Source organism: Pseudopodoces humilis, chromosome 6, assembly GCF_049639895.1.
Source record: "Pseudopodoces humilis isolate 2021_Gansu_Grassland_sample_001 chromosome 6, ASM4963989v1, whole genome shotgun sequence".
In the NCBI taxonomy this organism is placed as follows: Eukaryota; Metazoa; Chordata; class Aves; order Passeriformes; family Paridae; genus Pseudopodoces; species Pseudopodoces humilis.
Window position 1 is genome coordinate 59,620 of NC_142205.1, and position 27,541 is coordinate 87,160.

General features: G+C 43.0%; 1 protein-coding gene across 1 annotated transcript in view; it reads left to right on the top strand.

Annotated features, from left to right (window-relative positions):
* The window catches only part of ATRN (attractin), a 148,726-nt gene that overhangs the window by 25,703 nt on the left and 95,482 nt on the right, over positions 1-27,541 (top strand). The window contains exons 2-8 of the mRNA XM_088056270.1: positions 8,943-9,026; positions 12,209-12,322; positions 20,916-21,044; positions 22,958-23,163; positions 24,148-24,316; positions 25,670-25,760; positions 26,843-27,086. Of these exons, the coding sequence (XP_087912396.1) occupies positions 8,943-9,026; positions 12,209-12,322; positions 20,916-21,044; positions 22,958-23,163; positions 24,148-24,316; positions 25,670-25,760; positions 26,843-27,086 (1,037 nt within the window). The remainder of the gene's footprint in view (positions 1-8,942; positions 9,027-12,208; positions 12,323-20,915; positions 21,045-22,957; positions 23,164-24,147; positions 24,317-25,669; positions 25,761-26,842; positions 27,087-27,541) is intronic.

Below are 27,541 nucleotides of genomic sequence, written 5' to 3' on the forward strand. Positions count from 1 at the left end.
CATCCTCAGATTCTTCTGAGACCAGGCCCTGCCCTCACCCGGGTGCAGGATCTTGCACTCGGCCTTGTTGAACCTCATGAGGTTCACACAGTCCCATGTCTCCAGCCTGTCCAAGTCCCCTTTGATGCCATCCCTCAGACGTGTCACCCTCCCTCATCTCTCATGTTGTTGTTGTCAGCTGTTTGTGGGAGGGAACAGAGCAGGAAACTCAGCCTGGTTCTTGGGCCAGCACTGGCGTTGACCTGAGCTCTGCTCCCTGAGCCAGTGAGCACAGTCCTGCTGGAGTGCCTGTCCAAAATCCTACAGGTGGGTGTGCTGGAGAGACTGTTTGGAGAGAGAGGTCATGTGGCTGACAGGAATATGTCTGGAAGCAGATTCACTGAAATGAGGTAGAAAATGGCATAATCTACATAAATTTTAGGATATTGTAGTGATAAATTGTTTGTTTATTATTGGTTCTCTGTGGACTTTTCCTTCTCCCCTCAATGAAATTCTTTGTCCCCTCCTTCACGACAAATATTTACATGTCTTTCATTCTTTAATGTAATACATGTGAGGATAAGAGCCTTTTTGGGATAGACATAATATCCTTATATAACACACAGACTTTTTATTCAGGGGAACCAGACTTCCCTTATTCTCTCAGGTTTAATATTTGATGCTTAAAAGGCTCCTTTGCTGTTGTATTATTTTTACTACTTGCGGCATCCTTCAGTTGGCCTCCTTATTGATCAAGGTGTCATTGAATTATGATATTGCCTGAGAATTTGTTTCATTAATAAACACGTTATTTTTGTTATCAAATCTCTGATCTTATGGTGTTCTTATGGTGTTGTTTCAGCCCTGCTTTAGAAAGTCAAGGATTTGTCATTCTGTAGGTTCACAAATGCCCATCTGGATTTTGGGATGTACCACGACTATTTTAGGGATCTGTATTTGAATATCTGTGTCAAAATCTGGTTTTGATGAAATAGAAGTTAACAGCAATCTTTTTCCTAGGAACTTTTATTTTTTTAGGGATCAGTTTTCCCAGCAGGTACCACTGCTACATAGTAGCTTACAACTTCTGAATGTAAGGAAGGAAATAAAAAAAATTATTTCTATCCCTATTACGAAAGTGGGTCAGGCTGTGATATTTATTTATAGAATGTCTCAATATTTTCATTTTTGTTACAACATTGTCTGATCTTTGGCTTGTGCTTTTCTGTAAGTGTGACTACCAAGTTCTGAGTTCTGCATTTGGTCTAAAAATCAGCAGTGATGGGGGTGGCAAGTTTGGAGCTAAATCAGTCTAAATGGGCTTCTTGAGAGTTCAATGGATTATTTTGGGGTTTAGTGTTTAGGAAGAATAGGGCAGCAGTTTCATATGCAGCATCGGAAGGCAGAAGGGATTGCTGCTTTTATATTTCTCATAGAAACTTGGTAGGTTTGCATTTGTCTGAGAAAGTGCAGCAGGACAATGGTCTTCTGCTCCACAGGGATGGCCTTAAACTCCGCTTATTCCTATTCCCGCTGGCCTGAAGATGAAGTCAGTTGCTTAACCTCTTTTCATTCACAATAGAGCATGTGTTCTGCCAATGAATGCTTTTTCCTTAAATGTAGGCCTGACAACTTGAAAGCTTATCAAAGTGAAGGGCTCTCCAACTGGAGAGGAAGATTGATGTCTGTCAATTCTGAGCATGTGGGCTTTAAAGAATTTGAATTATGAGGCTTTATTTACAAGGGCCACAGGTGTGCTGTACTGCATCTTAAATGATTGCACTGGTGCTTGAGATCAATTGAATAATTAAATATCTCTAATTTTGGGAAAGGGATGAAGAATCATCTTACTGACCTTGTATGCACGAGCCTTTGATTATTCTCTTTGACCATTGCAATAATGTGGTTTCTTTGTCCTTTTGTCTTGCAGGGGGTTAAGTTTTGGGGTAAGACACTTGCAAGGGCTCTTGCCCCAAAGTTTTAGGGGTTCATTCTGTGCCAGGGAAAGAGAGGGATTGAAATATTCTTTTTTTGCTGTAGTGAGACAGTTTATGAAGTGTGAGATGCATTTGCTTTCGACTGTGCTCTGTTGTCTCCTCCTGCCTGGTATGAATAAGACAGCTCCCTACCACAACAAACCTCAGGAGCATTTTAGGACCACCAGCGAAGGAAGAGACTCCCATTTTTCTGGGCATTACAAACACTTTCAGCTAAATTACCCTTATTTCAAAGAACTAGGCCAAGATCCAGTAAGTGGATTTGGGAACAGACGTGGAAAGCAGAGTGCAAGTGTTGGATTGGATTAATAGAGAGTGTTGTAGTGTCCACCATCTGCATGGCAGGTGTCTCAGGTAGGAGTGGTGGGTATGGGTGGCCTTCAAAGGGACCTCACAAATTGGCCTTTTGCCATGGTAATGTTTCTGCATAAAATACAGGCGCTGGTGAAGGTGTTCAAAGAAATAAGAGTGTCAAGATTGGAGTTCTTGCAGTGTGAAAGCAGAGATCAAAGATAATATAGATTATAGAACAATGCCACAGAAAAATGTGCTGACAAACAGCACAAAATGTGCTGCTTGTGTGATAATAATAATAATAATAATTAATAATAATAATAATAATTCTTTTATTCATTGTTTTACCCAGTAAGTTTGAATGGGGGAAAAATCTGTAATAGAGGTAAACAGTAATGTTGACATTTGCAGTGCAGCTTGGCTGGTTGGTTCAGCAGAGATAAAGCTGAGGTTATGCAGTGAATAAATGCTGCTTTGGGGTCTCTGAGATGAGGCTGGGAATAAGGAAACAGGAGAAGATGCAGGGACCTAAACTTGGGATGTTTTCAGTTTGACTTTAAAACTTAGAGGCACAAACAAGAGTGGAGCTCCAGCGTGTTTCTGGTGTGGCAAATGCAGTTGGATCACAAGGCAGTGTCTATAAACGATGGTTTTGAAGCAGTGGGGAAGTGCTGGTGTTGTTTGGGATGCAGCACAGTTCTGGGTTGTTTTTTTTTTTTTTCAGCGCTTCTGATGTGGGGAAATGGAATTGGTGGAGAGAAACCAGCTTTTCCTTCACAGTTTCTGTTGTCTTAGTCTTGAGGTTAGGTAATTTTAAATATTTTTATAATTAATTTTTTTTTTTTTTTAAATTATATATCTTAATTATTAGGATAAAAATCTTTACTGTGAGGAAAAAGTTCTTTCCTGGGAGGGTGGGGAGGCCCTGGCCCAGGGTGGCCAGAGAAGCTGTGGCTGCCCCTGGATCCCTGGAAGTGTCCAAGGCCAGGCTGGACACTGGGGCTGGGAGAAGACTGGGACAGTGGAAGCGAGGTGGAATGAGATGAACTTTAAGGTCCCTCCCAACCTAAAGCGTTTGGTTTTCCATGATTACACTACAGCAGTGACTTTTGCATGAGTTTGTTCATCTTGAGCACTTTTTTCTCAGGAGACTGTGTACATGAAAGAGAGAGGAGGAGAGAATTCTCTGAACACCTGGAGTAGTTCATTATCTTTGTTTTAGGTACCTCTTGCTGCATAGGTAAAATCCTTATCAAAGTGGATTTTGCAGTAATGTTTTACCTTCGTCTGTGAGACCTGGCCTGTAATTAATTACATCTTCCCAGCTTTACCTGTGGTGTGAAACTGAGGTGGCAGAAGAAGGGATTTAGCTGTTCTACATTAGAATTGTTTATCTGCTTCTCTCATCCCTGGTGTGCCTGATCACTATTCCATGCCTATAAATTAAAGCATTTGCTTATAATATATGTCCTTTAACCTCAGTGCTTTTAGTGAGAACATGAACAAAGTCAAATTATTAATCAATTTAGGATAGAAAGCTTTTGTTCTGGAAGAAGCTGTAACAGCCCTTTCTCTGTGCCTTCAATTCCAAATATACCCAGAACAATCACTTTTAATTGTGAAGTGCTTGAGCACTTGGGAGGGAGGAGGAAGAAAGGAGGAAAATTCATTGCTTGCATCAGTCTCTAGATTTAGCAGCTTCAAAATTAGGATGGACAAGGGGCTTTTGGGTTTGTTTGGTGGTTTTGATTGTTTGTTTTTATTTGCTTGCTTGTTTAGTTTTTTGCTGTTTTTTATTGGTTTCTTATTATTTGGTTGGGGTATTTTTTACTGAAAAGGCTGTGAAACTTCTCCAGACAAGATGCTGGTAAGTCTTCACTGTCAGTGTCACTGCAGTCTAACTGAAAGTAATACAAACCCATTTTGAGATCCAGTGATGACCACTTAGAGGTTTAATTTGAATGTGTTTTATAAACCAAACCAGCTTGCTTACCTTTTCTGGTGAGTAATGAAGGAAAGGCAAGCTGCATTTTTTTTCTTTAGTAATACTTCTGTGGAAAATAAATATATTCAAAACCCTTCATATTCAAAAGTTGCCAGCATATAATGTACCTTTAATGTCACAATGCTTTGAAGTAAGTGCTGCAAAGTTATTTAATTCTAAATTCTAAGGTACTTTTTGTAAGTTTTTGTACTCACTAGCAGCAGGCTTGCTTTACATTCATTATACAGTAGTTAGTTAATCGACAGCTTTGAGGCTTTGCCTTGTGCAGATCCTGTCTACGGAGGAACTGATTTGTATTTGAAAAATATATGCTGCTAGTATTACTCACATTATTATTAAAAAACCCATGGATTTTTCTGGTGATTTCCAATATCAGATTTGGCTGTTTACCCAGGAGATACCATTGATGGCTGCCTGATTTTCTTGTGTTGGTTTTGTGCTTTACAGGGGCTCCTATAATGAGTGGGGAATAATTAAATATGCAGAATATTTTTGCATAAAGTATTTATCTTCAAAGTTCTTTTTTGTTAAATCTTCATCCTTGTCATTGCTTCTCTTTTGTCTTTTTCTTTAAAAAAGCTGGAATAGACTGCACTCAAGGTTGGAGCTCTTTGAATATGTGGGCTGTATGTTCATCTCCCTAACTCTCTTCTTTCCTTTTGGTTCTTATATATTGCAGTCCACTTGGAAATCAATGAAAAATTTAGTGTACACAACACGGTTGTGAACAGTGAAGTTTGAAACAAGCCTTCAGTATTGTGTGTATACATATGTATTTATGCAGTACACTTAGGTATTTTTTTAATCTGAGTTTTGTGAATAGATCCTTGCAGTTGTTTTTTTCTCCCCTGGAAGTTTTAAAGTTGATGTTGTAGTTTAGAGCCTTGTAAGTATTGTAGTACAGGACCTGACTTGTTTTTTAGGGTGTAGCAGCTGCTCCTTGCAGAGCAGGAGATGTAACACTCAGGCAGTAGGAAAGCACTTCTTATGTAGCAGCTATATGTTTCACCAAGTTTGCAAAGTCAAGTGATATTTGATGCCTTCCCGTATTTGCTGCTGTCTGATTTCTACATCTGAATCATAAAATTACCATGGAGTCACAGAATTGTTTAGGTTTCAAAAGCCCTCTAAGACCAGCAAGTTCAGCTGTTCCCCAGCACAGCCATGGCCACCACTGCCCATGTCCCTAAGTGCCACATGTACAGGTCTTTTAAATTCCCCCAGGGAAGGGCACTCCACTCCTGCCCTGGGCAGCTGGGCCAGGGCTGGACAAACATTTCCAGGAAGGAATTTCCCCAAAATCCACCCTGAGCTCCCCTGAGGCCGTTCCCTCTCCTCCTGTCCCTGTTCCCTGGGAGCAGATCCCAAATCCCCCCCAGCTGTCCCCTCCTGCCAGGGACTTGTGCAGAGCCAGAAATTCCCCCTGAGCCTCCTTTGCTCCAGCCTGAGCCCCTTCCCAGCTCCCTCAGGAATTCTCCAGCCCCTTCCCAGCTCCCTCAGGAATTCTCCAGCCCCTTCCCAGCTCCCTCAGGAATTCTCCAGCCCCATCCCAGCTCCCTCAGGAATTCTCCAGCCCCTTCCCAGCTCCGTTCCCTTCCCTGGCCACGCTCCAGCCCCTCCAGGCTCTCCAGAGCTGTCCCAGCACTGGAGGTGCTCCAGCACAGGGGACGGGCACTGCCCTGGTCCTGCTGCCACCCCAGAGCTGGCACAGCCCAGGGACCAGCGGCCTCCAGTGGCCCCTTGCCCACCTGGGCTCATTGTCCAGAAGCTGTCAGAGCACCCCCAGGGCGTTTCCCAGCCCCTCTGCCCCTGAAGCTGCAGGGGTTGCTGAGCCAAGTTTAGGACCTGGCACTTGGCCTTGTTGACCCCCACATCACAAATACAACCAAAACTTTCTGGGGCCAAGGACCCCCGAGCCTGCTGGTGTTGGTGTCAGTTTACGTGGGGTAGGAGCCTTCTCTGTGAGAGTGGCCTGATGGATGTCAGGAAAACTTTATCCAAGTCCCTCATTCCTGGAGTCTTCTTCCTTCTGGAGTTACTCACGTGTTCCCTTCCCAAGCCTCTGCTTGCAGACAAATCCAAAGCACTGTGTAGGACATGTCCCAGTTATCCAAACCCCCCGCCCTGTGTCGTGTGTGACACAGACAGCACTGAGCATGGGGAACAGGGGACTGTGTGCTTTTCTACTGGAGCTTGAGGATCAGTTGAGCTTTCTGTATTAAATGGAAAGATGAAATTCTAATTTCAGTTTGCTTTTGTGCTGAAGATTTATTTCTGTCTAGAAGAGTGTTTATAGAAGAAATGGATGCTGCTGCCCTGCTCTAGCCAGGCAGTGCAGACAGTGAAAACTTAATTCCTATTTATTTTCCTTTCAGATATGTCAACTCTGATTTATTATAGATTTTTAATATCTCTCATTCATCCATAATGGCAGGAAGTTTAGTAAGCAGTCTGAGAAACTTACGGATAAGTTTTTACTAATAGCATATCAAAGAAGTTTGACTTATATTTTTAAAACTAAATCCAGTGTTTTGCTGAAACTTCATTGAATTACATTGATGTTGAAATGCTCTATTTTTTTCCCCTCCTGAGATGTGACATCCCTGGGGTTACAGTATTAACAGGATTATTTTTTTTTTTAATATCACTGTTGGTAGCATTTCTATGGTGAATGAAGTAGTTATTGTTTCCAGATAAAATTGTTGCAAGCCGTCTATGAGCAGAGGCTCCTGAGAGCTTGCCACATGGCATGAGATTGTTTTTAGCTTGAGAGACTTGCTCAGGTTTTCAGAATCTCTGGTCTTTGTTGCAGGCAAAGTTCTATCAGTGTTGATACTGTTTGATTCACAGCTTTTCCATGGATATTCTATTCAAAAGGATGAATTTTTAGACAAAAAGACTAGATGTTACTGCCTCCAGTAACATGGAAGTTTCATTTGGTTTTGTGAATTTCTAGTTGGTGGATAAGTGGTTTGAATTTTCAAAGAGGTCGAAGTTGTAAAAGAAACATAAATCACGTAATCATGGAATGGTTTGGGTTGAAAGGGACATTAAGGCCCATCCAGTTCCACCCCAGCCCTGGCAGGGACAGCTCCCACTGTCCCAGGAGCTCCAGCCCCAGTGTCCAGCCTGGCCTTGGGCACTGCCAGGGATCCAGGGACAGCCCCAGCTGCTCTGGGCACCTGTGCCAGGCACTGCCCACCCTACCAGGAACAATTCCTGCCCAAAATCCAGCCTAAATCTATACCTTCTGTATGTGTATTTTTTTTTTAATCTAATCCCTGTTTACACCTACATCTGTGTCTCCACAGAAGGTCTGATGCTTCTTACGCATCCAAAAGTCTGAGATTTTTCTTCCCTTGCTTAAATGTCCATTTCTTGCAGAGCTTCAGTAATTGGCTTTAAAATATCTTCAGCTCAATTTCTCAGGTTGAAAAGTATTATAATAAATTCATTTATAGACAGAGGAAGGTAGTTTTTAAAAATCTGTGGGTTTTGCCTTTTTAATTTGAATCAGAGATCAACCTTAAAAATGCTTGATGGAAAAGAGTATGGAAAATAATTTTTGACTCAGCCAAAATATTTTTAAAAGTGAGACATTAACATTAACAGATCACTGGGGAGTGGTGGTAGTTCCAAGATATCGGTTTTGGGGACTTCTGATCTTGCATTCTTCTCCTTTTACCAAATTTAAATTTAGAGTGTTTTTGTTTTAAAGTTGTGTTGTAAGTAGGACAGTTGAATTTTGCCAGAGGGCTGTGATTTGCTCCAGCCGTGTGCCGACAATGGAGTTTATAACTTGCCTAGGAAGGAATCCTGTTTGGTGCCAGCGTGCCCTCTACCAGAATGTGGTGTTTGGGCACCTTCAGGTGCTACTGTCTTTTGCTGCCATCCTTTCTTGTCTTTTCTTTTTAGCAGTTTCTGCAGTACTTCAAAAGTTTGTTAGAACTAATCTGAAATATTTTGACTAATTCATGTGAGATAGGAATGTATATCGCAATGGTTTTGCTCTTAGTTTTGTCTTTTGCTGGTATAGAATTTGCAGATGTTGATAACAATATAGAATCACAGACTTGTTGGGGTGGAAGGGACCTTAAAGCCCATCTCATTCTACCCCCTGCCATAGGCAGGGACACCTTCCCTTAGACCAGGTTGCTCCAAGCCCAACCCAACTTGGCCTTGATCACTTCCAAATATGTGGCTTGGGGATCAGGCCTCCATTCAGGAAGTTGTCAAGGAGTTTGTGGAGGGTCAAATACAGAATGAGTGAGAGTATGAGGGAGAGAGAGCACCGTGGACTTCATCTAAACTGCATGCAAGAATGGTCCAGTTTGTGTAAATAAAAAGTTTAGGAATAATTTTAGCTTCTGTTGAGGAATTCCTTTTGCTGGCTAGATGGTATATCCATACATATAGGTTTGGAACCATGACATCAATCTGAAGTGATGTCCTTCAGGATGTCATTTGAGGAACAAGCATCAGAAGGCCTGCACAGAGAATTCAACAGGGGACTCCCAGCTGGGTTTTGTTGTGCTGTAGTTGGTTTGTTTATAGTGGCTCTTAAGTAAATAATAATCTTAATAGTGGATCTTCAAAATTTAGGGAATCATTTCTGAATGTTTAAAACCATTGGGCACTAATGCTTGTCTTTGTGTTTTTGTTTGCAGGCTCACTGAACCTTCAGGGTATGTCACAGATGGGCCTGGAAATTACAAATACAAGACAAAATGCACCTGGCTCATTGAAGGAAGGTGAGTGTTGGAAGCAGCTTGGGATTTTGTGTTTTTTATTGGGACTTCTAGGTGAGTTTTATCTGCACTAAATATTTTTAGGTCTCATGATTCTTTCTGGCTATTCTAAAAGCTAGGTAGGGCAACACTTAATTGTTCTTGGTAAATTAAGTTTTTGTGCAGCTGATCCCTCCAAACTGACTTCTGATTAAGAAGTTTGTGTCGAAACAGCATGTGGTAAACAAAAATCAGTGCACTTCCATAAATAATGAAGGACTGTGGATTACTTACTGATATCATAGCGAGCCATTCAGATGATGGGATTCACTATGCATGGGACTTTTCAGTAGTATGAGAAACAAGAGAAAGCTCTGAAAGCGTTTATTCATGAAGAATTAGTTTCTGTAGTGATGAACTTCAGATATTTCTTTACTCACTGAGCCATGAGACTTCAGAGGAGCCACTGACCTTTTATTACAAAGGTTTCCTAAACTGGGAGAAGTCCCTCAGATCTTTCCCCTTACTTTACTGCCCTTCCTATATTTGATCCTTATATTGCTAACAGAAAATTCTTGCACAGGTTTTTTAGGAGTAGCATATTTAATGTCTGTCCTCTGTCATCTGATAGATGGTGCAGCAGTTCAGAGTATCTCACTTGTAAAAATGTATTTTTGATAGTACCAAGCTGGTGCCAGGACTGTAAGATCCATTTGTTTAGTCTCCAAATCTCTTCCATGGTCAGATATGATGCTGTGTGATAACATCTGAGTGTTCAGGCACATTCCATGTTGTTCCCTGAATCTACAGGTAGAGGGGTCTGTGAATTGGCATAAGTCATGTGAGATGTGAACTTGTACTGGACACTGCAAACGGAGGCCTCTTTGTATCTTGGAGGATCAGAATTTTCTACAGTCCCAGAGGGCACTTTTCCTCAGTCTTCTCCCTGTGTTTAACGTGACTGTTGCTGTCATGCACATTGGGATCAAGGCACCCTTAGCAAATTTGCCAATGGACACGAGGCCATATGGTGTGGTCAGGATGCTGAAGGGAAGGAATGGCATCAAAGGGGACCTGGACAGGCTGGAGACATGGGACTGTGTGAACCTCATGAGGTTCAACAAGGCCGAGTGCAAGATCCTGCACCCGGGTGAGGGCAGGGCCTGGTCTCAGAAGAATCTGAGGATGGAGGCATGGAGAGCAGCCTTAGGGAGAAGGACTTGGGGGTGCTGCTGGGTGAGATCTGGACATGACCCAGCCCAGAAGCCCCCGAGACCTGGGCTGATCCCAGCGTGGGCAGCAGGGGAGGGGGGATTCTGCCCCTCTGCCCTGCTCAGGTGAGGCCCCACCTGCAGAGCTGCCCCAGGCTGGGCTGATCCCAAAGGAAAGGTGGGAATTGTGTCCCGGAGCCCCTCAGGTGAGGCCCCACCTGCAGAGCTGCCCCAGCCCCGGGGCCAAGAGCAGGAGGACGTGGAGCTGCTGGAGAGAGTCCAGAGGAGGCCCCGGAGCTGCTCCAGGGCTGGAGCCCCTCTGCTCTGGAGCCAGGCTGGGAGAGCTGGGAATGTTCCCCTGGAGAAGGGCAAAATGCAGGGAATGCTGAGAGTCCCTGCAGGGGCTCCAGGAGAGCTGGAGAGGGACTGGGGCCAAGGGCTGGAAGGACAGGGCACATGGAACAGCTTCCCACTGCCAGAGGGCAGGGCTGGATGGGATCTTGGGCAGGAATTGTTCCCTGGGTGGGTGTAAGGCCCTGGCACAGGTGCCCAGAGCAGCTGGGGCTGCCCCATTCCTGGAAGTGTCCAAGGACAGGCTGGATGTGTCTTGGAGCACTTGTCCATGGCAGGGGGTGGAACAAGATAGTTGTGTAGGTCTCTTCCAACCCAGACCACTCTATGGTTCTTTGTTTGGGAGGTATGATGAGTTAGGAGGAATTATTCACTGTATCTGGTTCAGACATTTATTTGTGCTGAGGAAGTTTAATTCCTCATTAAGAGCATTATTGCAGACAAACCAGCCTCAGCAATCCCAGCACAGCCAGCTTAACCCTCATAACTTCTGTTTTTAAAGGATATTGTGACTCATATTTTTATCAGAAGCGAAGTGCTTCTCATGAGCCCTCAATAATGTCACCAAAGCTGCTCTTCCAGCCTAGAATTACTACTACTGAGAGGCTTCCTAGGGAACCACCACTTTGTGGGGTCTGAAGTGAGATCTTTCTTGCTGGAAAGACAGAAATGTTCTTTCTTATTCCATAGCTGAGCATTTATGTTGGAGTCCTTTTCCTGCCTGTGAGTGTTTATACCCTGCTGTCAGGGCATGGTGGTAAACAGAAAAGAGATAATCATGCTGATTAAACCAGCTGAAATATGCAGTCGTGTGAAGAGAGTCTGAGCTTGCTGCCAGAAGTGAAATTCCCAGAGATCGGACTTGGAAAGCAACGCCTGCAAAGCTGTTCAGTTCTGAGTGCCCTCACCTTGTTGCTGGCATTCCATTGTGCAGAGAGGTTTGAGGTTAACAGGGGAGGGTACAATCTGTGTTAGCGAGCCTTTGAAGACACTGGAGAAATTCAGATACAAAATAAGCTATGAGTTCCTTAGTGTTCTCATTTCCTTTCTGTACTGTTCCTGATTTTTCTTGGCTGTTGTCTGTGCTATGTTCTCATCCTAGGGGAGTCCTTTTTATTTTTCCCAGGAGTGTGAACAAGGCAGATGAGCTCCATGGAGCCCGAGGCCCATGTGATTGGGCAGATGAGGGCTGTCTGCTAACCGTTGTTGGCTGTTGCAAAGAGACTCTTTCTTTTTGTTTGTGGTCTGAGCCTTTATTGATTGACAATTTCATTCTGCTCTACAGCTGTCAGGCTATTCAAATAGCAGCAAACCCCTATGACTCCATAGGATGCTCAGTTCTCAAGTCAGAGGTACCCTTTGTACCTTTTCTTTAAGCAGGACATTATCCTTGAGTTCCACCTACTGCTCTTTTCCAAAGGCCCAGAGTAGATTGTTATACCTATCCAAAAATAGTCATTTGTAGAATAATGCCCTAAAGACTTCTCCTTCTGTGGGAAGGAGGGAACTCTGGCAAGCTGACATTTTTAAAATTTATTTGATTAGGATGAACAGGGATTTCATCTGAATTTAAGGGCAATGCTGTTGGAGAGATCCTAGACACTTGTGTTCTTTAATTTTATTTTATTTTATTTTTCTTTACAGGCCAAACACAATCCTCAGGCTTCGATTCAATCACTTTGCCACAGAGTGCAGCTGGGACCATTTGTATGTGTATGATGGAGACTCAATTTATGCTCCCTTACTGGCAGCTTTTAGGTAAGTTCCCCTTGGTAAGACTCGTAACTGTAGCCAGTGGTATTTTCTTAACTTAGAGCCTGACTTAAATGTAGCTTCTGACACTGTAAATATGATCCAGTAATCCAAGTGTGTAATGCTGCAAGTGCAGCACATATAGCCAGTGTCCTTTTGTGCACTGTTTGTCAGCATAAACAATTAAGGAGTTGTCTTTTGCTTTTACAATGAACAAGTCATGTCACTGCACTCTAGCATGGAAGTATTATGTTTTCATTTCCAAATTCTGATTCTTTGAGGGACAAAAAATTATTGTCATCTGTGTGGGCTGGAGATGATTTGGTGTGCAGGCTCCTTTGAGAGAAGAAAAGTGCCCCATTTATGGGTTTGAACATGATTTATAAGTTAAACTTGTACTGTGTCAGTGCAGACAGAAGGGCAGAAGCCAGCTAGTGTTGTAGACATGGCATAGAATTATTTTTATCTTTTCTATACCTTAAACTTCAAAATTTTTAGTTACTTGGAACATGTTCAGGAGCAGCAATGATGGATCAACGTTGTGAAAGCATAGAATCACAGGATGGTTTGGGTTGGGAGGGATCTTAAAGCTCATATAGTGTCACCCCAGCCATGGCAGGGACAGCTCCCCCTGTCCCAGGAGCTCCAGCCCCAGTGTCCAGCCTGGCCTTGGGCTCTGCCAGGGATCCAGGGGCAGCCCCAGCTGCTCTGGGCACCTGGGATAGGGCCTCACTACCATCATGAGGAAGGATTCCTTTCAATGTCCCATCTCTCCCTGCCCTCTGGCAGTGGGAAGCCATTCCCTGTCTCTCCATCCCTTGTCAAATGTCCCCTTGATGTGTAGAAGTATCCAGTCTGCCAGTAGGTTACGTATTGGCTCATCCATGTGATGAGAGATCAGTGTTGATGCTGGTGAACAATCGACATTTCATGCTGAGACCTAAGCATAACATATGCTTTTCTTTATTTCAGTCTTGCAGTGACACCACCACCTTAAGATTTGTATTCTTTAAACTGAAATTAGGAAAATAATCCCAAGTTATCTATGGAAAAAAACTAATGGTTCCCCTGGGACCCTGCTTGCTACAAATGGCTGCGTAACTATTTCCAGAATTAACCTTCTGCTGGATTTCCTCTCATTTGTGAAATGAGGGTCTAAAAATATTTAGTGTTTTTTCTAGAAAATCCTCGTAGTGTCTATGAGAGAAGATGAGCCGAGGTAAAGCTGATAAAAATTCAAACCACCATGTGGTGTTTTTGGTCTTCAACTGCAAATGTAGAGTTGTTTTGGAGTGAAAAAATGTTTCCTGTACAGTTTCAGACTAATGTGAGGTCAAAACAGGACACCTCATTTGAAGAAGGAACAACCTTTCTCTTGTCAAAACTTCCAAAAATGTGGCAATGCCACTTGGAAGTGCTCTCCTGCTATCATGCCTTGATTGATGTGCAAGAAGAGGAAGAAATGTCATCTTGACCCAATGTCATTTTGTTCTAATCAAGCTATTTTTTAATACACTGGTGAAAAGGTGAAATGATGATTTGTGCCTGCCATTTCTTGTGTGTTTTCCAAAAATTAATAGGCTTTTAAAATTGAAGTTATAAGTAGTTCACAGCATTAAAAGTTATTTAAACTGGGAAATCTTCTGTAAATCAGGAAGCCTGAGCATGAGGACAAGCAAACATGAGCTTACTACAATAATGTTTTTGAGGTAGGAAAAAACCCCAATTATTTTATTTTAATTGTTTCTTTAGATGACTTTTGAATTCAACTTCATTAGCAGTGAGCTGTGGTGTTCAGTAATCCATGTTCAGAAAATGGCAGATGCTTCTCATTTTGGTAAAGTACCAGAAAGCATCTGTTGAAAAGCACCTTTCTCTAATACAAAATAAATGCATGGGAATTTTTTAAGAGCAGTGTTCATATTTTCTCAAATTACTTGGGTTATATTAAATTTATTATTACCATAACCATATTTCCTTGTTCATTATTTTTGCACCCTGCCAGGAGATTTGCAAGACTGAGCTTTGTACAGTTGGACCTTGTAAGCTTTCAGAGTTTGTTGATAAACACTGTAAATTCCTTTCTCTCTGAACTCAGTTTTTGGTCCCTCCCTTGCTTTTTACAGCAGTTCCCTGAACCTTCACTTCCTTCCCTGCTCTTATTTTGTTTTCTTGACCTTCTGATGCTCATTTATGTTTGTTCACAAGATATTTATCCTGAAATATCCATCCGTCCATCCATCCATCCATCCATCCATCCATCCATCCATCATCCATCCATCATCCATCCATCATCCATCCATCATCCATCCATCCATCCATCCATCCATCATCCATCCATCATCCATCCATCCATCCATCATCCATCCATCATCCATCCATCCATCCATCATCCATCCATCATCCATCCATCCATCCATCCATCCATCCATCCATCCATCCATCCATCCATCCATCCATCCATCCATCCATCCATCCATCATCCATCCATCATCCATCCATCATCCATCCATCATCCATCCATCATCCATCCATCATCCATCCATCCATCATCCATCCATCATCCATCCATCATCCATCCATCATCCATCCATCATCCATCCATCATCCATCCATCCATCCATCCATCATCCATCCATCATCCATCCATCATCCATCCATCATCCATCCATCATCCATCCATCATCCATCCATCATCCATCCATCATCCATCCATCATCCATCCATCATCCATCCATCATCCATCCATCATCCATCATCCATCCATCATCCATCCATCATCCATCATCCATCCATCATCCATCCATCATCCATCCATCATCCATCCATCCATCCATCCATCTCTCTATCCCTCTATCTATATATCTATCTTGTATATATACATACATACATACATACATACATATATATATATATATGTATGTATGTATAATATGATCTTGGGAACTTGGGAATCCTCAGCGCTGGACTGTAGGGAAGCTTTAAATTTAAATTTATCAATTTTTAACAGCAATAAATATTTGCTTAATGCTAACATTTACACTGTTCAGTGTGTGCATAGACTAAACTCCTTGTAGTCTGAGAGCCCCCAGAGTGATCTGGTCCTGCACATTAAGCTTTTTTTATTAAACAGTGTTAAAAATATCTTTGCTGGTTTATATTTGTGACCACAGGCACAAGATTGTGTAAATGTGCTGCTTCAAAAATTCAGTAAAAGAGCATGGAAACAAATGCAGCATTTTTGTCAGCACTAGTGAAGAAATCTGAATTAGATAAACTCCACTCAGCACCTGTGAACTTTGTTGGTTTTGTTAACTTTATTCCACATTAAACATTTACCAGAGCTGGTTTTGCACCTTTAGTTTCATATTTCTCTGGTTGGCAGCGGGTGTTTTCCTCATCAAACCCAGCTGCTCTTCTGCAAGACTTTTGGCAATGGTCCAGAAGCTCCTGGTGGTTGCTATCAGGTGCCAGATGGATGGCCCCAAGAACCCATGTTCCCTCAGGCAACGGGATCAGCTCACCATCCTTTTGTTACTTGCCAATATGGCACTTGAGCACCCAAATTCGAGTGTAGGGGTGAGTTGGGTTGGAAAGGTTTGATCCCTCTCTCAAGCCAAGGTGACCATCAGAGCCCTTTGCCCAAGACTTTGTCCAGTCAAGGTCTGAATTCATCTTTAGGATGGAGATCTTGTTGATCCTCTGAGTCAGTGGTCCAGAGATTGGTGTTAAAATAATGATAAAAAAGTAATCTAATATTAATGTCTAGCCACAGTCTCTTGCTGCGACTTGTGTGTTGCCTCTTGTCCTTTTCTTGTGAATCTCTGGTATTCCCTTCTCTCTAATCTCTCCTGAGGTAGTTGAGGTCAAAAACTAGGTTTCACCCTTCTTCATCTGTCTCTCCTTGAAGTTAAAGAAACCTCACTCCTTTTACCTCTCCTCATACATAGATCATATGGTTGACCCTCCTCTATTTTTTCCTTCTGTTCCCTCAATTCTTTGCCAGAAATTACAGCTGACCTTGCTGTCATGGGAACATGTATCCAGCTCAGGGGCTTCCAACAGCAGAAGGACCTGGAGCTGCTAGAGCAAGTCCAGAGGAAGCCACAGAGATGCTTCAAGGGCTGGAGCTTCCCTGCTATTAAGTCAGGGAGAGCTGGGAATGTTCCCCTGGAGAAGGGCAAAATCCTTGCAGTGCCTGAAGGGGCTCCAGGAGAGCTGGAGAGGGAATAGGGACAGGAGCCAGGGAATAGCTTCCCACTGCCAGAGGGCAGGGCTGGATGGGATTTTGGGCAGGAATTGTTCCCTGGCAGGGTGGGCAGGCCCTGGCACAGGTGTCCAGAGCAGCTGGGGCTGCCCCTGGATCCCTGGCAGTGCCCAAGGCCAGGCTGGACACTGGGGCTGGAGCACCTGGGACAGTGGGAGCTGTCCCTGCCATGGCAGAGGGTGGAACAAGAGGATCTTTGAAGTTTCTTCCAACCCAGAACATCATATATTTTGTTGATTCTCTGATACTGTTTTACTTTCTGCCACTGACTTCACCAATCCAGTTTACAGAAAACAGATGTTATTTCAGTCCAAAGCAGAGGTTTGCCATTCCCTGGGTGTCACTGGGCAGCTGAGCTGAGTAGGAGTGTTTGTTTGCTTTGGAGTAGAGATGGTTGCAAAATGTTTTGAAACCTTAAGAAAGGAAATAAAAGCAGCATGTTGTGAAACATGCTAATCTTGGCCAGAGTTGAGTTGCTTAGAGATTCTGGATCATAATTTAGAGGATGTTTTGCATAATCCTTTATCATTCTGATTCTGCCTGTTGGATTGTTTTTCATGGCAGATGTAAATTCTGTTTGTGCTTCTGTTTATTCCATATGATGCTGGGTGCGTGCTGATTTATTCACTATTTTTGAGGTTCAGCCTTTCAGGGATCTGATCATTCCCACTGTGTTGTGTTCTCTTCATGGTTTTCTCTGAAAGAAATTAAAATGCTCTCTCCCTGGAAATGTTCAAGGCCAGGTTGGATGGGACTTGGAGCAGCCTGGTATGGTGGTATGATGGAAGGTGTCTCTGCCCATGGCAGGTGCGTTTGACTAGATGACCTTTAAGGTCCCTTCCAACCCAGACAATTCTATGATTAAGTTTTCTTAGACTGTTTTAAATTTGTGTGGGTGGGGTAACATCCTTTTTAGTTATTTACACATGAATCACCAGAAAAAGATAGAAACAGGGAGTAAGTGGGATGCAAGCATTGTTATGGAGGTACCTGTGTTCTTGTCAAACAAATCCCAAATTTGAGATTTCCGTGAGAAATCAAAGAAGTGTGTAGTGATAGTCCTTTTACTAGGGAAGATTATTGAAGGGAATTTTTGTCTTGCCTTCCACTTACTTTGCTTTGTAATATTAGTGATAAGTGCTGAAGAAGAAACTAGAACAAAGCAATTTTTTTCTTGTCCCTGACCTGCAGTTTGCCTTACCAAAATTATTTTCAAATGTTTGCTATCCTGAGATGTACTGTCCTATCGTGTCCATTACAAAGGAGTATTATGAACCAAACAAGAAGTTTGTTAGGCTTTTTGTTCTTTGGTTTTGTGGGGGATGGTCTTTTGGGAGAGAGAAACTTCAGAAGTCTCAAATGTGAAGGAAACAAGGCACCTCTTCCAGAGACATGAAAAGGGAATTAATTTTGCTGTTTAATCCCATATCCTTGAGAAGCAAATGAGCACCAGGGGGAAATTTGGCTTTCTCATAAGGAAATATCAGCAGATGTGCTGGAGTTGTTTAGCCAAAACATGGGATCAGGTTGCAGTGATTTTATGGTGTGTTGGTAAAATGTAGGGTATCTTTTTGTCTACCATAGGACTTGTTGTGTAGGTAGGGCTGTAGTGCAGTTTGCAGTGTGATCCTGCTGTAGGTAGCTCGTTCATCTGCTGGTTTTGGTGCAAATACCCCAAAATCTATAGCAAAGAGGATTGCTGGGTGTCTATTCTGTTCTTGGAACACACAGTTCTATCATGGGGTGAGAAAGATTCAAGTCACAAAAAAGTGCTTTTCGGGTGGTGTTAATGGATGCTGTGGATAGCTGGGAGTGATTTCCTTGGGCAGATAAACTCATTTACTCTGTCCTAGGAAACTTCAAGCGCATTTGCTTTCTATTCCAGATAGATGTGAAAAGAGGAAAAGGAAGTTCTTCTTTGGGGGGAAATTCTTTTCATCATTGCTTTTTAGTTGATGGTGGCCTTGGATACTCAGGAGTCGCAGGGCATGGGACAAGGCTGGGCTGTTTTCCTGGGAAAGCGGCTGGAGCTGCCTCTAGTTCCCTGCCTGACACGCTCTGCTCTACAACTGGAAGTCTCTGCTTGTCACAAAGCTTTGACTTTGCCTTTGAAAATGGGTGTGAGGCATGGGAAAGATGGATCTGTACAGGAAAATAGCAGCTGACTGTGAACAGGGGGTGGTAGACAATGTGCTGTACATGGATAAAGGCTTTTAAAAACATAAATGCAATAGACTTTGAATTTGTGCCCACTGTGATGTGTTCTGTATGAGGGAGGAATCAACCTTTTCGTTTTGGTTTTGTCAGACTTCCGTTAAATGAAGAATAAACATTCCCTCTCAGATATGAAGTATTTAGTACAAAAGGTAAATAGGTAGGAAGCTTTTTCAAAGCTCATTTTAGTTTGTCAGTTTACTCCAATTATTTTGACAAACCATTATATAAATCTGTAGTGTGTCTGGAATACTGTAGATAGTCTTGCCCACCATCTTTGCTTCTCTCTGCCAGTCTTGGAAAACGAAAAGGCTGGAGGATCTCAGAGAACCTGGAAGGGTGAGAGAAACAGCCAAAGTCATCCAGAAGTGCGAAGCAAAGAATGAGGTGGGAGTTGAGAGTGTTACAGGCTGCTATGACAGAAAAGACAACAAACATGGATGTAATGAGTCAGGTGGAGCTTATAAAAGAAGGGATGATGGGAAGATGTGGTGCAGTTGAGATGCCTGAGGGATGAGATGGCATCCAGAGGGACCTGGACAGGCTCAAGGAATGGCACTGTAGGAACCTCATGAGATTCAACAAGGTCAAGTGCAAGATCCTGCATCAGATTGGAGCAATCCCAAGTGTGAGAACAGACTGGGGGATGGAGAGATTGAGGACAGCCCTGGGGAGAAGGACTTGGTGATGCTGGTGGGTAAGAAACTGGACATGCCCTGCCCTTGTGAGCTGGGACCCAGAATTGCCCCTCATGCCCTGGGCTGATCCCAGCGTGGGCAGCAGGGGAGGGAGGATTCTGCCCCTCTGCCCTGCTCAGGTGAGGCCCCACCTGCAGAGCTGCCCCAGGCTGGGCTGATCCCAAAGGAAAGGTGGGAATTGTGTCCCGGAGCCCCTCAGGTGAGGCCCCACCTGCAGAGCTGCCCCAGCCCCGGGGCCAAGAGCAGGAGGACGTGGAGCTGCTGGAGAGAGTCCAGAGGAGGCCCCGGAGCTGCTCCAGGGCTGGAGCCCCTCTGCTCTGGAGCCAGGCTGGGAGAGCTGGGAATGTTCCCCTGGAGAAGGGCAAAATGCAGGGAATGCTGAGAGTCCCTGCAGGGGCTCCAGGAGAGCTGGAGAGGGACTGGGGCCAAGGGCTGCAGGGACAGGAGCCAGGGAATGGCTTCCACTGGGAAAGGGGAGATTGGGCTGGGATCTTGGCAAGGAATTGTTCCCTGGCAGGGTGGGCAGGCCCTGTCCCAGGTGCCCAGAGCAGCTGGGGCTGCCCCTGGATCCCTGGCAGTGCCCAAGGCCAGGCTGGACACTGGGGCTGGAGCACCTGGGATAGTGGACAGGGTCCCTGCCCATGGCAGGGGGTGAGATGAGATGAGCTTTAAATCTCTGGTTTAAGTTTCTAATGCAAACAAGTCTGTGATTCTATGGCTGGCTGTTCAAATTTCTCATAGAAAGGGAACCCAAGAGGCAGCAAGTCAAAATTGAATAGAGTAATCCTTTATCTGCTATTGTAAATTGTTAACCTCACTGCTATAGATTTTTTCAGGTGAAAATGATCAAGAAAGGAGTTGGATAGAAGCATGGTTTATTTAACTGTTCTGACTTGGGTGCATTCTCCAAGTCTAAGCATGTGAACTGGGTGTCTGGAAGGTGATCTACACATCACCAAAATGCTCTGTACTTGCTCGATTTGTCACAGCCATTCCCAGTCATTTGTGTAGCCCACAGTCAGGAGGAGATCTTTAGTTTGATTTCATAATACAGATTTTATTCTTTTGGGACACATTAATTTCTGTTTCTAAACATGCCACCTTGTTTTATGAATGGGACTTGCTTAATTTATTGCTGAGTAACAAGGGGAAAGGTTTTTGATAAGGATAACTATCTGCTATTAAGGATTATTCTGCTATTCTGCTATTCTGGATAGCTTCAGGTTTTCTTAGGTTAAATACTTTCCATATACATTTATTTATGATTCCACAAATTTGTTATACTTTAAATAATGGAAATACATAAAATTTCAGTTATTTTATTGAAATTCAATTATTTTATTTAAAGTACTGATGTATTTACTCTTGTTGCTTTGCTCCCTTTTATTTCACTTCTAATATTGTTCTTTTACTTTTCCAGTGGTCTTATTGTTCCTGAGAAAGACAGCAATGAAACAGTACCCGAAGTTGTAGCTACTTCTGGATATGCTCTTCTGCATTTCTTCAGTGACGCTGCCTATAATCTCACAGGGTTTAACATCACCTATAAGTAAGTGGCACCACTCCACAGTAATGCTGAAGGTTGAGCAAAAGGCGTTTTCCCCTTTTTTCACTTTTGTTTTGAAATAAACAGTTGCCATTGAAGTGTGTAATTACGAGCAGACACCTGAAATTAGAGTTTTGTCTTTGTTATACCCCTGCAACAGCTAATAAGTGGCATGCCCTCAATGTTGTAACTTTTCATTTGCAAGTGTGAACAAATATTTGTTCCAAAAGGCATCTCATTATTTACTTTATGTTATTACATCAGTTTGATTAATCAACAAGAATTGGTATGTTTTGTGCACATCTGTGCTCTTGAGTGTTCTGCAGGGATACTTCTGCACAAACACTTTTCCATCAGCCACTCTTTTCACTTGAGAGACTGGGCTGTACCTGCTCTCGAGCATCCTTACCTTGGGCTGTGCTTTCTTATTCAATCCGTGGATCGAATCCCTTCATCTGGCTTCTTTTTGTTTTGGACTGGTTTTATATTCTTTCATTCATGTTCTAAACAGATGGATACTTTCTGTTCACTGACATGTATTTAGTCCTCATTGATGAGCTTTTTAAAAGTAATTCTGGTGTGCTCCCTAATTCATCAGCTGCTTTTAGAAAGGTTTTGTCTTGAGGGAAATGTGTGGACATACTCACAGAGGTGGAAGGTTTTGCTTCTGCAGGGCTCGTGAGCTTCGCATTTTTTTGCTCCTACAGATGCAAGTTATGTTTGTGTCACACTGGGGGATTTAGTTTGGGAATAACCTGCCAGAAGTCTCACCTATTTCAGAAAAAACAGCTGGGAAAACTTCAGTCACAACTGAAAAACTTGCACAACTTGCAAAAATCGGGTCTCTCTTAAAATAAGGAGCTTAGTTTTTGAATATCAAGTCTCAGTGCTTTCACCTTTAGTAAGAACATAAATATGTGCTTAATAATCCACATAAGAGTGAATTCTTTAAAAATAGGGGGCATCCAGCACCCCTTGAAAGCTCCATAAGAAGATGAGGAGCCTTTGCAATGTTATTTAAGTCAGAAGAGCTGAAGAGGCAGTGTTTTCCAAGTCCGAATGATTGCGTAAACCAAGACTCCATCTACTGCCAGCTGTTGGTTTTGCACCATTGGAATAAAATACTCTCTTCAAGAACAATATTCTTTTAATTCTTCATTTTCTTAATAATTTCAAACAATTTTCAAGTGCTGCTTTGTGTTCTGGTTCTTAGGTTTCCTCATAACATTTTTTTCAGCAAGTAGATTAAATGATACATAAGAATCTTCATAGTTACTATTGGGTGTAGGGACTCAACAAACACTTGTGAAATTATGTCTTGGAGCCAGCTACAGTGAGAAAAATGGGTAGTAATTCCCATCTGTGAATGATTCTGGTTGATATACCAGAAAAACTAGAGTCTGGAAACTAATACGATCTCAAAATTTGGACCTTTACCGAGGATGTATCTGGTTTTGCCTCAGCTACGTTGCAGATATAAAATCAGAAATTATTTAAACCAGGCACATCTTTTGCTTGAGTTTCATCTCCAGTTGTTCTCTTGGTAAGAAGATCCTAGAATAGCACCTAATTGTGAGCAGTTTGAATATAGATTGCACAGACACCACAGTAACCTTATACTCTGATTAAAGTCCTCACTAACTGTTGGGTGTTTTAAGGCAAATCATTTGCCTTACAAATGGCTAAAAATCATATTGGTAATTTTCTCAGAGGAGCTGAGAGTTTAATTTGTGAAGTGAAGCAGTTTTGTAGGAATTGAGTACAAATCTCTATGGTCCATCATACCAGGTACCAGATGATCGTCTCTTGGATTGTAAAGATTTGTGTCAACTTTGTTCAGTGTCACTCTTGCCTTTGTTAATAATTCTTGGGAATCTGCTTCCTTCCTGACAAATTGCTTTGTGCTCTGTCCCCAGTTTCAATATGTGTCCCAATAACTGCTCTGGCCAAGGGGAGTGCAGGCTCAACAGCAGCACCATGGCCCTGCAGTGTGAGTGCGCCGAGCGCTGGAAGGGAGAGGCTTGTGACATTCCCTACTGCCCGGAGAACTGTGGGGCACCTGAGAGAGGCCAGTGCAGCCCCAATGGCTCTAAAGCATGTTTGTGCTCTGCAGGCTGGCAAGGTGAGTCTCCTGGTGAATATACAGAAGTTTTGGGGAGCATTTTCTATGTATGGAACTGGCAGTTTAATTGGGAGTACCTGGGAATGTTCTATGTGACAAGTATTAGCATTTTGACTACGAACAGAGTATCTGCTTTTAAAATTTAAAAGATCACACTTCATTTGGAAGGATGGATATGCTGGAGAGGAGGCCACAGAGAGGCTCCAAGGGCAGGAGCCTTTCAGCTCTGGAGACAGTTTGGGAGAGCTGGGGATGTTAGTGTGGAGAAGAGAAGGCTCTAGGGAGACCTCAGAGCCACTTCTAGTGCCCAAAGGGCCTTGCTGATACCTGGAGAAGGACTTTGGACAAGGGCCTGGAGTGCCAGGACAAAGGGGAATGACTTTAAATTGAAACTGGGTTGTTTCAGATTAGATATAAGGAGGAAGTATTTTACAATGAGGGTGATGACACCCTGGCAAAGAGTGCCCACAGCAGCTGTGTCAGTCCCTGGATTCCTGGCAGTGTCCAAGGGCAGGTTGGACAGGGCTTGGAGAAAACTGGGATAGTGCAAGGTTTCCCTGTCTATGGCAGGGGGCTGGAAGGGGATCTTTCCAACCCATACCAGTCTGTGATTCTGTGTTCTTTTACGATTGCTTTTAAAAACAACTTTGTCACCATCTAAAGTGGGACCAGCCTGTGGTGTGCAGGCATCCTTTCAAACCTCATTCCTATGCACCTAAAGCAAATTTAAGCCTGGTTGCCATAGTTGACCTGTTTGAACATGTAAAACGCCTTGTTCTCATGTCCAGCGGAGCTGCTCAGCCACGTCCAGCCTGATTGGGTGCTATGATTTGGCCTGAACATACATTTTTCCTTTGCAAAGACCTACTGACATGTGGAATTAGTCTCATATTAAATACAACCAGCTACAACACTAGCAGGAGACTGACTTCCAACTGAAATACAGGCTTTGGAAAAAACATGTTTGAAATCTTCTTTTCCCAGGTCCTGGCTGTTCAATTCCTCTTCCTGCAAACCAGTCATTTTGGACCCGGGAGGAATACACTCTTCCAAAACTTCCTAGAGCATCTCACAAAACTGTCATCCATGACAATAAAATGTGGATTGTTGGAGGCTATGTCTTCAATCATTCTGACTCTCAGAAGGTTTTAGCGTGAGTATAAACCCAGATAATCGAAACTAAGGAGAGGAACTTAGATTTGAGAGTTATTTTTAGGAAATGCCATCTGACATGCTTTGCTTTGGTCTATGTTTCATCTCCGAGGGAAATAACCATAATAAAAACTCAGGCTTACGTTTGAGATGGGGGAAAATCTTGCTGAGGGGTGCTAATTTTGGAAAAGTATAAGGTTCCTGATGTTCAGTGAGTTTTTGATTCATCTGTATCTGACAGCATTTAACTATTCTCTGTATATTTCTGGGCCAGGTCCTAAATTATGTCTAGCCTCATATTCAAAGAGGGTAGTTTTGCTTCAGTATTTTTAGCCCTTCCCTGTGTTGTGTCTATGTGACTTGAGTTTTTGGCTCCTTAATTAACACATACTGATTACTCTGGGTGGTTATCCTCAGTGGATGGGACACCAAACAGGGACTGGCGTTAGGTTGAGGACATTTATGCAATTGTTTGAGGAGATTTAACAGTAACTAAAATATCGAGTAATAATCATGTATTTCATGGGAATACTCCATTAAAAAACCCAGCTTTTGTATTGTATTAGGGCAGATCTAGGCAAAAGCTGGATTTTTTTTTCTGGGGTACTCACATACCTCACTTTGATGGACCTAAGTGAGAGCTGTGCATTCTGCACTCACATCCTGAGGTAATAGTTCTTACAGGGGAAGAGGAGCTGAAAACACACATTTTAATGTAGAGCAGTTGCCAGTTGCACCAGCAATTTACTCCTACAAAGTCACACCTCATGTTTTAATAGGATGCCCTATGGCTTTGTTGGATGCTTTCTCAGAGATGATTTTATCTCACAAGGCCCTAAGCCTGGCAAATATAGTGCCTTATTTTAAACAAAAAGCCACAAGCCATTTTCAGGGCAGAGGGTTTATGATATTTTAAGTGTGAATGGCAGAGACATAATTAAAAAGTGCTTTTTAAGAACTGGCAGAGTGTTTTTAAACAAGTAGCTGGAAATTACCTAAGTTTAGTGTAGAGTTTTCCTACTTTTTTGAGGGAGAGATGGTGTAGGTTGTCACAGATTAATAGGCAATGCATTAGCTCTCGGGTTTCTATTGAAAAGGAAACAGGGAAAAGGAAATCAATATGTGGATGTTGAGTAACAGAGCAGGCTCAACTGGATTTTTTTCTAACCCATAAGTAGTTTTTGTGAGCTTTGTGCATGCTGAAATCATGGCAGGATTTATTATTTCAATAAATAATTATATCTAACATATTCTATTAGTAAATAATTTTCCCCAAATTATAGAAAGGACAAGAAATCATATTCTCAGCTTTAATATCTATTCCTTGGAAAATAATTCAGTTTTTATTATACAGGTATGATCTTATTTCTGAAGAGTGGCTTCCACTGAACAACTCTGTGAACACAGTAGAGATGAGATATGGTCATTCATTGGCATTGCACAAGGTAAGCTCAGTGTTCTAGACTCCCTTCCCAGCTGATTTCCCCTTCTTCTATTCTGCTCCCCCCTCCTCACCCCAGACCAGTCCTGCTTTGGGGAGAAGAGTTCTTCATTTAGAGGCTTGTCCATGCTCGGCCCAGGCTATACATTTGTGCTCCAGGGAATCCTTGGGTGGGTGCCCTAGGAAGTCTGTAGTGTCTCTGCCTGTGTGTTCCTTCTTTGCCCTTCTTCCAGAGATTTTGAAGATGACTGAGGTCAGTGAGGTCATTTCTTTCTTGCTCTCTGTGCTGACAAGACATGTGTGAGGCTGAGTTTGCTGCCTTTGCTGTAGATCACGTGAATATTTTTATAAGCTCTGTTGTCCAAGATGCCAAAGCAGAGCTGGGGAATTAGGGATTTTTGTGACTTGTTGTGCAAGTAAACTTGTGAATCTGATCTTCTAGCATCTGACACAGCAAGCGGATTTGACTGTTTTTACCTCCTTTCTCACTTGTGTGCCTTGCTGTGAGTGCATGCCATGTGACAGCAGGATGACAAAGTCTTTGGAAAGGAAATGAGCTGATCCTTTATTGATCTTTGGGTTTTGGAATGTTATATAGCTCAAACAGTGTAAAACTTAATCATAAAGACTCAAAAAACTCCACACACTGTCATTCACAAACAGAGTACTTGAAGAACCTCAAAACACGGAAATTCATCATGGAATCAGAAAATGGTTTGAGTTGGAAGGGACTTAAAAGATCATCTAGTCCCGATCCCCTGCTGTGGTCAGAGACCTTCCACTATCCCAGATGGGTCAAGCCCCATACAGCCTGGTCTTAGACACTTCCAGGGATGGGGCAGCCACAACTGCTCTGGGCACCCTGTGCCAGGGCCTCCCCACCCTCACAGGGAAGAATTTCTTCTCAGTATCCCATCTAATCCTGCCCTCTGGCAGTGGGAAGACATTCCCTGTGTTCTGTCACTCCAGGCCCTTGTCCACAGGGGACTTTATTAAGTAACTTCAGACCAGCAGCTTAATTCCTTACCAAATAGCTGCTTCCTAAATGCTGAGCTCCTTGACCTTATTTTATCTGCCTTCTTTCAGGATAAGATCTACATGTATGGTGGTAAGATAGATGCGACAGGGAACGTGAGCAGCCAGCTGTGGGTGTTCCACATCCCCAGCCAGAGCTGGGCCGCGGTGGCGCCCAAGGCCAAGGAGCAGTACGCCGTGGTGGGGCACTCGGCGCACATCGTCACGCTGCACGACAACAGCACCGTCATGCTCGTCCTGTTTGGGCACTGCCCCCTCTACGGCTACATCAGCAACGTCCAGGAGTACAACCTGGGTGAGTGGGGCCCTCCTGCCAGTCCCTTCAAGTATAAGAGTTGGTTTGAAAGTTATTTAAATGACTCATGTTCAGATAGCAAAACACAGGCAAATGTGTTCTCTTCCTCCTGTTTGTATTTGCAGGTAGTTGAACCTAACATATTTGTATATGTTTTGAGCAGAAAGCCACATGCCTCCAGCTTTATACACAGTTTTAGGTCCCAAAGACCTAAAGCTGTAATTGAGAGGTAAAGCAGGGCAGCTCTGGGACAATTTAGATTAATTTTCCTCTCTCCCTCTGACAAAACATACACCTCTGAAATTATTTTTCAATTCTGCAATTATGATAATGGCTGTAACAATTCAGACCAAATATCTGCTGAACCTGACACCCATGTCCCCAGCAGCAGATGCTGTGGGAAACAGGTGCTGAATTTCTGGATTCCTATATCCCTGATAGGATCTGACTCCCAT